We start from the raw sequence: 13,012 nt of genomic DNA, 5'->3' as shown, positions 1-13,012 counted from the left end.
CATCAGTGTCTGTAATCTCTCACTTGAACTAAAGCTTGGCTTCCCTCTCCTGACAGATGAGACTTCCTAAAGTAGAGATCCTCCATCCTTCCCCCCCAAATCTACCACTGGTTCTCCTAACACATCACAGATACTCTTATTCCACTCACTACTCACAACCCAGGTGATGTAGCTATTTTCATTCCTTCTTTGAAAATGAGGAAAAATAGGGATGCCTGGGTGGCTTAGTGGTTGAGCATCAGCCTTCAGCTCAGGGCATGATTCCAGGGTCCTGGACCCTGGGCTCCCCACGGGGAGCCTCCTTCTCCCTCTGCCTATGTCTCTGCCTCTCTCTGTGTCTCTCATGAACAAATAAATAAAATCTTAAAAAAAAATAAAATCAGGAAAAATAATTTACTGAAAGTCACTGACCTGCTCAGTGATGCAGACAAGATTTGAACTCAGGTTTGTGTCCAAACCCATGGTCTTTTCACTCCACTCCACAGCCATCTATAGCCCAAATACCTTAGGTTGGCGATCCAGGTCTTCCATGATATGGCTCCACCTTACCTTCCCATCTTCTCTCATGCCACCCCTCTTTATACCCACTCTATTCCTAACCAGACAACTTGCTGCTTTTCAAATCTGCCTTGGAATCGACCGCCTTTGGCTATGCTTTTTGCTGGGTAGTGAGAACTTTCCTTGGTAAGGCCCAATGCAAATGCTATTTCCTCCACAAAGCCTTCCCTTCTACCACCTCATCTACCTACAAATATTCTTGGATACTAGCCGAAAGTTCTCTTCTGGCCAGCCCGGGTGACTCAGTGGTTTAGCGTCGCCTTCAGCCCAGGGCGTGATCCTGGAGACCCAGGATCTAGTCTCACGTCAGGCTCCCTGCATGGAGCCTGCTTCTCCCTCTGCCTGTGTCTCTGCATATCTCTCTCTCTCTCTGTCTCTCATGAATAAATAAATAAATATATTTTTTTTTATCTAAAAAAAGAGAAAGTTCTCTTCCTTTACCACAACACTAATTGTAGCCTCATTTTAACTGTAGCCTACATAACTAATGGCAGTGATTTGAATGGGGTTTATAAACCCAACTGCCACTTTAAATCCTTGAGGACAGGTATACAAACTTTCCACCGTTGTGGAAGTATCCATGATAAGGATTCAGCCAAAGTTTAAGGTATGAATTATTACTGGAAATTAAAATTGCCAGGTAAAACAGGGCTGAGTGTCATGCTGAGGATTTTCTCTTTGATAAGAAAGCCTCCAGAGGATTTTGATCAGAGCAAGGCCATCACAAGAGTTGTATTTTTAGAATAACTAATGAAGATTCAAAATACAGGTGAGAGACAGCTGTGCTGGATGAGTCTCAACTCTGTTGTGCATTAACTCTGTGACTTTTGACAAGTCACTTTATTGAAATATAATTTACATGCCATAAAGATCTCCCATTTAAAGTGCAAGATTCAATTTTTTTTTTTTAATTTTGGGTGGCTGGGCACCTGAGTGGATCAGTCGATTAAGCGTCTGCCTTCGGCTCGGGTCACGATCCCAGGTTCTGGGATCGAGTCCTGCAACGGGTTTGTCTGCCTCTCCCTCTCCTTCTGCCCCTCTCCCCTGCTCGTGCCCTCTCTCACACACATGCTCTCTCTCTCTCAAATAAATAAATAAAATCTTTTTAAAAATAAAGTGCAAAATTCAATGTTTAACATATATTCACAGCATTATGCAACCATCACCACCAATTTCAGAATATTTTTATTACTCTGAATAAAAGCCCCATGCCCATTAGCAATGGCCCCCCATGTTCCCACAAACCTGCCAGCCCTTGGCAACCACTAAGGTATTTGCATGTTCTGGACATTTCATATATATGTAATCATACAATATGTGTTTTTTTGTGATTGGCTTTTTTCAGTTGGCATGTTTTGAAGGTTTGTCCATGTTGTAGCATCTATCATTCCTTTTTATTGCTGAATAATATTCCACTATATAGACATACTCGTTTTCTTTATCCATTCATCAATGGATGCATATTTGGGTTTTTCCCATTTTTTAGCTATTATAAATTATATTGCCATGAACTTTCATGTACAAGTATTTTTGTCAACATATGTTTTCTTTTTTTTTGCCCATAATCAAAACTTTATTGAAAAACTGACACCAAAATAGGAGATCACTGCTATAAACCTTACAAAATTAAACATAATTACATTATCTTGGTAGATTAACTGTAATTACTGAACTGATAAGGCTTTCTGCGATGTAACACAAATTCAAGAGGTTGTGTGGATCATTAGTGTTGCTTTCTTCTAAATGAACAGCCCTCTGTGAGTCTGGACTCTATTTCTGTTAGCTGGCACAACACAGTTGAACAGCCTACACAAAGAACCACCATCTGAGCATGGCTGAAAACTGTGGTCATCTTGTAGCAACCTGGACATTTTACATCCATAAAATAGGAATTTGGGCATTGAATTAGCCATTTCTTTTTGTTTTTTTCTTTTCCTCTTCCAAGGATGGATGTAGCAAATCTCTAGCCAGAGGTATGTTGATCCTTTCACAATCCCAGCCAGTCCTGATCTCTCTGTTTTCTTTTTCAAAAAGTAGGCTTCACACCCAGCATGAAGCCCAATGTGGAGCTCAAACCCATGACCCTGAGACCAAGACCCAAGCCAAGATCAAGAGTCGGATGCTAAACCAACTGAGCCACCCATGTATCCTGTGAACATATGTTTTCAATTATCTTGGCTATATCCCTAGAAGTGCAATTACTGAGTCACATGGTAACTATAATGTTTAAGTTTTTCAGGAACCTATTCCCACCAGCAATGTGTTCAAATTTCATCAAGGGTTCAAATTTCTCCAAGTCCTCCAGCACTTGCCATTTTCTGGTTAAAAAAAAAAAACAAACAAAACAAAAAAAAAACCTATACCTATAGGTATAGGTGTATAGGTATAGGACACTTATAAAGGTATCCTTCTGGTTGTGAAATGGTATCTTGTGGTTTTGATTTGCATTTCCCTAATGATTAATGTTGTTGAGCATCTTTTCACGTGCTTCTTGGCTATTTGTACAGCTTCTTTGGTGAAATTTCTATTCACATTCTTTGCCCATTTTAAAATTAGGTTATTTGTCTTTTTATTGTTGAATTGTAATTGTTATTTATACATTCGGGATACAAGTTCCATATCAAATATATGATTTGCAAATATTTTCTCCCATTCCGTGGGTTGTCTTTCACTTTCTTGATGATATCCATTGAAGCACAAATGTTTTTAATTCTGACAAAATCCAATTTATCTATTTTTCCCCTGAGTTTCTTATGCTTTTGGTGTCATATCGAAGAAATTTCTAATCCAATATTATGAAGGCTTGCATCTCTGTTTTATTCTAAGAATTTTAGAGTTTTAGCCCTTACATTTAAGTATGTGAGCAATTTTGAATTAGTTTTGATATGGTGTGAGGTAGGGGCCCAACTTCATTCTTTTGCATGTGGATATCCAATTGTCCTAGAAACATTTGTTGAAAAGACCATTCTTTCCCAATGAATTATCTTGGCACTTTGTCAAAAACCAGTTAGCCACAAATGTAAGGCTTTATTTCTAGATTTTTAATTCTGTTTCATTGATTTATGTGTCTATATCTATATTCTAGGCCAGATCACACTGTCCTGATTATTGTTACTTTGTAGTATGTTTTAAAATCAAAACGTATGAGTGCTCCAACTTTTTTTTTAGGACTATTTTGGTTATTCTGGTTCTTTACATTTCCATATGAATTTTACAACTTGTTAACCTCTGAGGAAAAAAAGGCAACTAGGATTTTGATAGGGACTGTGTTAAATCTGTAAATCAGTTTAGGGAGTATTACCATCTTAACCATATTAAGTCTTCTGATCCATAAACATGAGATGCAAGTCACTTAACCTCCCTGGGCCTCATCTGCTTTATTTCTCAAGTGGGAATAATAATAGTTATTCTATTTCATAGGGTTGTTGTGAAAATGAGAAAATTCTTCTTAAAGGGATTATTTATGACAGCATTATATTATAGCATTATAAACTTCTGGACATGATAACTCTGAGGAACTCTAATAACATCAGTTCATGGTCATCTCAAAACCAGTTTAATTTCTTAACAGCAACATTTCCTATTTATAAAGTGCCTACTGTGTGGTTGGTGCTTAATAGGCTCCATGGTAGGAGCAGGCTCTAGAGCCAGACAACCTGTTTTCAATTCCCAGTGTATACCCCATTAGTAAAGTTACCTGCTTTTCTGGCACTCAGTCTTCTCTTTTGTAAAATGGGGATGATAATAGTATCTACTTCCTAGGGTTCTTGTAAGTATTGCATGAATTAATTCATGCTTGGAAGCATGCCTGACACGTAGCATCAATAAATACCAACCATCATTACAACATCATATAGAAGTGCTTTAAGGCCCTACACCCTAGGGGATCCCTGGGTGGCTCAGTGGTTTAGTGTCTGCCTTCAGCCGAGGACATGATCCTGGAGTCCCAGGATCAAGTCCCACATCAGGCTCCCTGCATGTAGCCTGCTTCTCCCTTTGCCTGTGTCTTTGCCTCTCTCTCTCTCTCTCTCTCTCTGTCTCTGTCTCTCATGAATAAATAAATAAATAAAATATTTTTTTTAAAAAAAGGCCCTATACCCACTGGCATTTACAACCAGATACTTATGACATGGCCTCCAGTCACTTGGTTTGCATGGTTTGAGTAAGTCAAGCATTTGCTTGGAGTTGGAGTGACTCCCCTTTGTAAGCTAGACTGGAATGGAAATTCTCACAAAGCAAGCTGGAGACTACAATTTCCCTGAGTGGGTATATGGATAAATAATGGCTTCTAAAATGCATTTGACATTGTGCAAAGTAAAGTCTTTCTTAGTTAAATAGGAAACATGCAGATTGCTTGGGATAATGGTTTCATAGAAAACCAGTGCGACAACATGGCATCATTTCCTTTCTTAGGAGTCTATTTCTCTCTGATTCTAGGTTTTAGCTTATTAGAAACAGCTAGGGGAGAGAGTCAGAGCTGTATTTGTACATCCATGCTGTGCCTGTCTCTGTGTCCTCAGACACAATTTGATCCCCGGTGGCATCTGGTTCTAGGGAGGTTGCATTGGATCGATTGCTGGTAAAGCATTCTGTCTGCTACCCTTCTTGAAGCTTGAGCTCAGGGAAATAATTTCTGAAATTGCTATAGTCGGGAGCAGACTGGGAATCGAGGCATCCAATCCCATAACAGCATGGAAAGGAATCAGAGAAATTTTTCTTACAACCAGAAGACTGAGGGGCTTGCAGGGGCCCTCGACAGGCTATCCGTATCCTAGTTCATTCCTTAGCTTCTAGGAAGGCCTATAGTAAACTCACTTAGAACAAACTGATGTATGGCCCCCACCTCTACACTCTCTACAACTTAGTCAATCTCTCAACTGAGGAGGGATGAACTTTAGGACACTTGAGCATTTAAATGAAATTGAAAGGATGAAGCCCTGCATAGGAAATCTTTCCTCCTCAAATCCCTCGATTCCCCAGCATGGAAAACCTAAGAGACAAAAGGACAAGAGAGGAAAAGCCAAATAGCAACATATCCCTTGTGCCGGCCAAGTGTTGCCTAGCAGAGCAACCTGGGTATTGGATGTGGGTATAGCCATGTGGAAGCAGTAGAGTTTGAGTAAGCCAAAGGCAGGGAAAACTAGCAGGAGCCTTGTAATCCAACTTTAGAGGGAGGCTCTGATGCTCTTACAAATATTTGAGACATTCTGATGAAATTATTTCCTCTGTTGACTGCTGACAATAATTAAAAATACTTTATGGAGTGAAAGGCTGGTAAGTGCTGATGAGAACTTAATGAGAGCCCTGAGAAGAGTTGCATTTGTTTCTTTTAAAACCTAAGATTGTGCTCTCAACCTCCTTGTTCTCTTCTCCCAAATTGTTTTCTATCTGTTTCAATATCTTTCCACCAAAAAGTTCTTCCATTCTCAAAGTTTACAAATTAGGCTTCCCTTCCCCCTGATCATCATTAAAATTCCTGGGCTTTATAGTGCAAATATAACTAAATACAAGGTAGAAAGAAATCTGATTGAACTCATTCAATCTAAGGTAGATATGATTGAAAACTTTCGAATGATCTCAGGACTGCATTTTATTTTTATATATTTTTTAATGATTTTATTCATTTATTCAAGACAAACACACAGTGAGAGGCAGAAACACAGGCAGAGGGAGAAGCAGGCTCCACGCAGGGAGCCTGACGCAGAACTCGATTCCGGGTCTCCAGGATCACACCCCAGGCTGAAGGTGGCGCTAAACCGCTGCGCCACCGGGGCTGCCCAAGGATTGCATTTTAAAAGAAGATCGGGTTCATCCAAATTAATTTCTAATCGCAGAAAAATTTGAAACTGTTTTTGATGAATTTTTCTAAAGGAGAGAAAAAGGAGTTTCTTGGTGACCTTCAGATCACACACAACTCTGCCCATACTGTGTTCACTACATTCTAATTGTAAACTCATCCATGGCAGGGAATATGGTTGCAACCTTAAGAAGCCCACAGACTCAGAACCATAAAGCCTTGAAGCATTAGATTTTAAAATGAAAGTGAGAATCAGAGCTTTGGAAGTTGTTTATTGAGTCCTGTAAAACTTTCCGGATGCTGTCTGCCTGGAGGAAGCCTCCTCTCTCTGTTTTATATCTACACAGCAAGCTGGCCAAGACTAATGGTTACCCTGTCTTGGAGTTTCCTTGAGGAGGGCAGTAGGTAAGAGATGAAAGAGAAGATAAGCATCAAAGTGGAGTTTAGAACTTGAGATGCTCTAAACTTAGGGGGAAAGAGAGAAAGCCCCTGGGTGTATACTGTGAGCCTCAGCCAACTGGGAAGATGGTGTCTGTCTTACCTTCTCAATCTGACGGTTGGTGAAATTCAGCTTTGGATTGACACACACAGTCATGAAATGGGCAAGGATTATTCACAGGCCAACTCGCTGCAGACAACAAGTGACAGATTCTGCAGTGAGGCTCCATCTGGCTGGCCTCTAACTGATTTGCAAGTGCCTGGCTGGGCTTGAGCTTTGGAAACACTCTACCCTAAGCTTTTCCCCTTGGAGTTTCCACCCAATCATTGGTACCACTCTCTTCCCCCCATACAGAGACACACTCTGTAGTTTGCAGGGGTGGTAACTACCTACAAGTAAGTATCACCATCACTCTGTATGACAGAACAGCCAAACAAGACCAGAGAGAAAGGGAAAGTTAATGAACTGAAAGATTGCAAAACTTCCAAAGCACACTGCCTGAAAACATTGTAAAGGTCTTTAATGCTGATGGATTTAGCTGCTTAGTATCTTTCATAGAAGCAGTGATATTTATTATTAATAATTGCTTTCTTAAATTTCTTCATTGACATCTACCCTGCTCTTTCACCTGTCCAAAATACATTATTGTGAATCAGAACTACTAAAGAAAAATTTTTTTAAGTCTCAGTGCAGGTGCCTGGGTAGTATACTAGGTTAAATGTCCAACTCTTGATTTCAGCTCTGGTCATGATCTCAGGGTTATAGGATCAAGCTCAGCGTGGTATCAGCTTGTCCCTCTCTCTGCTCCTCTCTCCACTTGTGCTCTCTCTCTCTCTCTCTCAATCTAAAATAAATAAATAAATAAATAAATAAATAAATAAATAAATAAATATCTTTTAAAAAATCTAGAGGAGTTAACCCCACCCCATAGTTACTGAATAAGAGTATTCACATTCAAAAGAAACTTTTCTAGGTGAGTTTTGAGGCACAGCCAAGGTTGCAGACCACTGCCTTAGCCTCACCTGGACTAATTTTATCTTTACAACAACTCTGTGAGGTATGTATTATCATCCCCACTTTGCAGACAAGGAAACTGAGGCTCACGCAAGTTTAATGATTGGCCAAAGTAACAGAAATAGAAATGCACTAAGCTAAGATGCAAAGCCCGGCCCATGACAGAAGAGGACATGCTCTTTCCACTCTATCACACTCATGAGCTGTGCATAATTTTTCTCACTACTCTGACATTGACCTCTTTTAAACCAGATGTCTTGCCCTTTGGAGTAGCTACATTCTCTAGTAGTTTCTATCCCTTTCTTGGTTTCTAATTGTATCATATTGATGTTTGTCTACTCTTAAATCTAACAGTCATTTTCCTTGACAGAAAAGATGGAAAATGAGCAATTCTATATTTTCCTTATATTTTTAGTATTATCCTATTACATTATTGATCTCAAGCCACAATCATATATTCTTCTTTGGCGGTATGGAGAAGTTGTTCCTAATAGTTTCTAAAATCATTGAGTTATTATGGGTTTTGGCTTTCTGGGCTCTGTCATTGCAGGATCATTCCACGCATTTATATTTGGGTTTGGATCAGTGTCCCTTCATTCATCTTTTTTCGGTGTATATTATAAATATTTGCACATGTATGGGTTATGTGTACATGTATGCATAGGTACTTCAATGTCATGAATCATGAAATACTTTTTTCTAGAAGGAATTTTTTTATATGAGAGAGAGAGAGAGAAAGAGAGAGAGAAGGGAGAAGGAAAGAGGGAGAGGAAGAGAGAATCCCAAGCAAGATCCAAGCTTAGTGTAGAGCCCAACATGGGGCTCAATCTCACAACCCTGAGACCATGACCTGAGTCCAACCAAGAGTCAGATGCTTAACCAACTGAGCCACCCAGGTGCCCCCTGGAAGGAATTTTAGAGATTTTACTTGTTCCAATAGTTTTTAAATTTTTCTAACCATAGAACTCTTTCTCCAAGCAAAACTTCAGTCAGAATCCCAATGTCTTAAACAAATATCAGTAGAACCTGGTAAAGCAAGAAAGGATCCATCTCTTTGGACCTTGAAGTGGCTACATAGCACAATATGAAAAAAGCAGTTATAGTCATCTCTGATGAGGAAATTAAGGCCCAGAGAAGTAATTCAATTTTCCCAAGGTCACATAGCATGTAATAAATCAAGATTTAAAAAATCAAATTTCCTATTTGAAGTCCGCTTTATAACACACTTGATATATAGTAAAGATGAAAACCAGCACCATATCCAGAAATTTCTGAAGAGCACTCCAGTTATAGGTGAGAAGAATAATATTAGGGTTAAGGCATTTTGAGCACTTATTATATGCCTAGCACTTTACACTGCTTTATTTCTGGCTGTCTTCTGTTTTAGAGTGCCTTCATCTGAATTATAGTACTGTGCCTGCTTCATTTACATGTCTCTGAATATCTTTTGAACACATCCACCATCTTAACCGTCTTATCCTCTCTATTCCCATCACTAGTGACTTAATTCAGCCCACATAATCTATGTTTAAAAAACAAACAGCTTTATCAGGATATAATTCACATGTCCTAAAATTTACCCACTAATTATTACACAACACCATGGTTTCTAGTATATTCATAAGAATCATACAACCATCCCCACAATTTAATCTTAGAACATTTTTATTTCCCCAAAAAGAAGCCCCACACCCATTAGCAGTCACTCCCCATTCTCTCCTCCCTGAAGCCCTGGCCACCACTAATCTACTTTCTGTCTCTATGAATTAACCTATTTTGGACATTTCATATAAGGGGAATCATACAATACGTGAACTTTTGTAACAGACTTGTTTTTATATTTTATTTATTTATTCATGAGAGACAGAGAGAGAGAGAGAGAGGCAGAGACATAGGTAGAGGGAGAAGCAGGCTCCCTAAAGGGAGCCCAATGCAGGACTCGATCCCAGTACTCTGGGATCACAACCTGAGCTAAAGGCAGCTGCTCAACCACTGAGCTACCCAGGCATCCCTGTAACAGACATTTTTTTTTTACTAGGCATGAGTTTTTCGAGGCTCATTCATGTTGTAGCATGAATTAGCTTTTCATTCCTTTTTATAGCTGAATTGTATTTCATTATAAGGATATACCACAATCTGTTTATTCATTCATCAGTTGATAGACCCCTTATGTCTTGTTTGAACCACTGAAATAGCATTCTTCTTTTTTAAAGATTTTATTTATTTACTTGACAGAGCTAGAGAGAGAGAGAGAGAGAGAGAGAGCAAACAAGTAGGGGGAGGACCAGAAGGAGAGGGAGAAGTAGACTCCCCACCGAGTAGGGAGCCCCACAAGAAGCTTGATCCCAGGACCCTGGGATCATGACCTGAGCCAAACGCAGACACCTAACCAACTGAGCCACTCAGGTGCCCCTGAAATAGGATTCTAACCAGTGTTCTTATCTACATTATCCCCTCCAATCTTCCTATTGCTATTAGAAATATTTTGGAAAAGTACCTATTTGCTGTTAGTACCTCAGTGGTTCCCCATTCTAAGCAGGAACTCATGAACCTACTGGCTCTGGGGGCAAGACAGGTCACGCAAAAATGTGAAGTTGTGAGATGCTAAGACAATTTTCAGTGGTAAGTTCAGTGGTCAATTGAGAGTGCAAGCCCTGCTTAAAGGCATTCAAAATTGAATTAAAAAAATAACAACAACAAACCATTCTGCTCATATAATAAATGATCATGCTGCAGACTTGTCTCCATGTCTGGTCTATAGAAGAAAAGCCAAACCACTCAGCAAGGCTCTTTATCATTACCTGACCCCAGTCATATTTCCAGGTTCCTCTCCTGTTTCTCTTCTTCCTCCTCCCTTCCTTTCACTCCTACTCCATGCTTCAGCCATGTAATGTTATTGGAAGGGTCCAAATTCATACCTTCAGGCCTTTATGGCTTAGAATGTCCTCTTCTAGAGAGTTACTTCCCCATCCTTTAAGATCCCACTTGAACTGAACGTCACCTGCTCCAGTACCCTTTGCAGTATACTTTTATTGTCATGCCTACCACATTGCAGTGAAATATCCTATGTGCAGGTCTCTCTGCTATCATACTGTGAGCCTCTCCAAGGCAAGGATATTGTTCTAGTCAGTGTTGTCCTTTTAGAAACCTATCAAACCCCAGTGAAACTCTTGTAGTAGGTTGTTGGTTTTCTTATCCCACAGAGCATGTGTAACCAGCTACCAATGTTCTCCAGCTAGTTATTGTCTGGGTATAGATAATCTTCTCTGTCTAGTAGTCTGCAACAAGGAGGCTCCTATTACCATATTTGGCCAAGAAAGAAAGAGATGCTACCTTCTTTGCCTTTCCCTGGAGCAACTATTTGATGGACCCCAGGGAAGGTTTAAGCAGTTCTTGGTCCAAAACCATCTGAAGTTGGTGTGTCAGGGTCTGAAATTGGACACTGTGATCTCGGGCTGGCTACTTCAGTGTCTCATACATCACAGGGGGATGAGCCTATTGTCAAGGCCTGGGAAGTGGGATAGGCTGGTCCAAACTACATGATCCCTGGGACTCTGGAGAGTTTCCCACATGAACTTACCTCATTCTCCAGCTCACCTCCTTCCCTCTCCTTTCCCACAGTCCCCAGCCCAGTCTCTCTTTGTCCCAGCTTCCTCCACCCCACTTATCCCTTCTTTCAGTCACTTTTCCCAACAGCAATAATCAAGCCTCAAGACCCATCAACCCTCTCTCCAAATTGCAAATGGTGCGGCCTCAGAGGATGCACTGGATGTCAATATATTCTCTCCTTTTCTCACTTCCTATTGGTCTGCAGAGACCAGGGTAGGCTGTCTTAGAGATAAGTATTGGTCACAAAGGAGATTTTCTACTCAGGTCTGTAGGCTTGTTCACCCCTCAAAATGTTGGTAATTAAACAGACACTTCTTAGTTATGAGAAATTCACTTTCCTCTTTAACATAACTAGCACTCCATTTCTTATGAACTAGTACCCTTGTCCTATGCTAAGAAAACTTTTGCTATTTCCCAGTCTAGAGTCTCAATCTTTCTTTCTTTCTTTCTTTCTTTCTTTCTTTCTTTCTTTCTTTCTTTCTTTCTTTCTTTCTTTTTCTTTCTTCTTTCTTTCTTTCTTTCTCTCTTTTTCTTCCTTCCTTCCTTCCTTCGTCTCTCTCTCTCTCTTCTTCAAGAAGCAGTGGAAGGGAGATAACAAGAAGAGAGTTAAACATAGCTTGTTATATGTTTTATTTGTCCCAAGCAAAGGTTTCAACAAGGATAATTTCCATTAGTGAAATACAATTCCACACACTTTTATTGAATGACTTCTATGTGTCAAGCAGTGTCCTGATTGTGATTTGTTTCCATGAGCCAATATTATAAAATTCCTCCAGAACTGGCCAAATCCAGGGACTTTAGACTTGATGCCAAATCCCAGGATTTGCTCTAATGAATAAGTTTTTATACAAGGCAATTGCATTTAACACAGCCAAAAAATTTGGTTATTTTAATAGCAATCTAGAAGTACTGCTCCCAGTGTTTTCTGCACCGATGTTCATCCAATGAACCAGTATGGATTTATCGCCTACTATGTTTTAGACACTGTACTAATAATCATGACTACTGTGATGAAAAAGATGTCTCTGTGTCACAGAGAAGGCAAATACATATACTACTAAATGGACTGCAGTGTGTTGAGGGATATAATCAAAGTATGAACAAAGTGATGTAGTGCAGAGGTGTGCAAACTGCCCACCACCTGTTTTTGGGAATAAAATGTTATTGGCACACAGACACACCCATTCATTTACTTATTGTGAATGGCTATTTTTGTGCTACAATGGCAGAGTTGACACAATAGAGACCATGCCTACAAAGCCAAAAACATTTACCACCTCTATCTTTACAGAAAAATTTTGACCACTCCTACCCTAGAGAAACTAAGCCTGTTTAGAATAAAGGAAAAAAGCATCAAAGAGGTGGCATGTAAGTTGGAACTTTTAGAATTTGTCTTACATTTTTAGGTGGACAAGAGAGGAGAAAAGATTATGGACAGAAAAATCATAGGCAGAAAAAAGTTGAGCAGAGGTGTGGAGGTATAAAAAAAAAAAAAAAACATGGCCTTTACTAAAAACCATTGAATTCTCTATATTTTTTGGGCAGCCCGGGTGGCTCAGCAGTTTAGCGCCGCCTTCAGCCCAGGGCCTGATCCT

The 13,012-nt window shown here is 39.7% G+C and overlaps 1 protein-coding gene across 1 annotated transcript; it reads right to left on the bottom strand.

Moving 5' to 3' along the window:
* Positions 1-2,101: 2,101 nt before the first annotated feature.
* Positions 2,102-2,461, bottom strand: LOC140627758 (small ribosomal subunit protein eS27-like). Its single transcript, XM_072816340.1, has one exon. It carries the CDS (start codon positions 2,438-2,440, stop codon positions 2,282-2,284), a length of 159 nt encoding a protein of 52 aa, XP_072672441.1. The 5' UTR covers positions 2,441-2,461; the 3' UTR covers positions 2,102-2,281.
* Between the last annotated feature and the right edge of the window lie 10,551 nt (positions 2,462-13,012).

This window comes from Canis lupus, chromosome X (assembly GCF_048164855.1).
Source record: "Canis lupus baileyi chromosome X, mCanLup2.hap1, whole genome shotgun sequence".
NCBI classification, from domain to species: Eukaryota; Metazoa; Chordata; class Mammalia; order Carnivora; family Canidae; genus Canis; species Canis lupus.
The sequence above is the reverse complement of the archived record's forward strand: the minus strand, read 5'-3'. Positions and strand labels throughout refer to the sequence as shown.

Bases quoted from the DNA above. Each gene is read 5' to 3' on its own strand.
- LOC140627758 (XM_072816340.1), bottom strand. From the start codon at position 2,440: ATGGATGTAAAATGTCCAGGTTGCTACAAGATGACCACAGTTTTCAGC.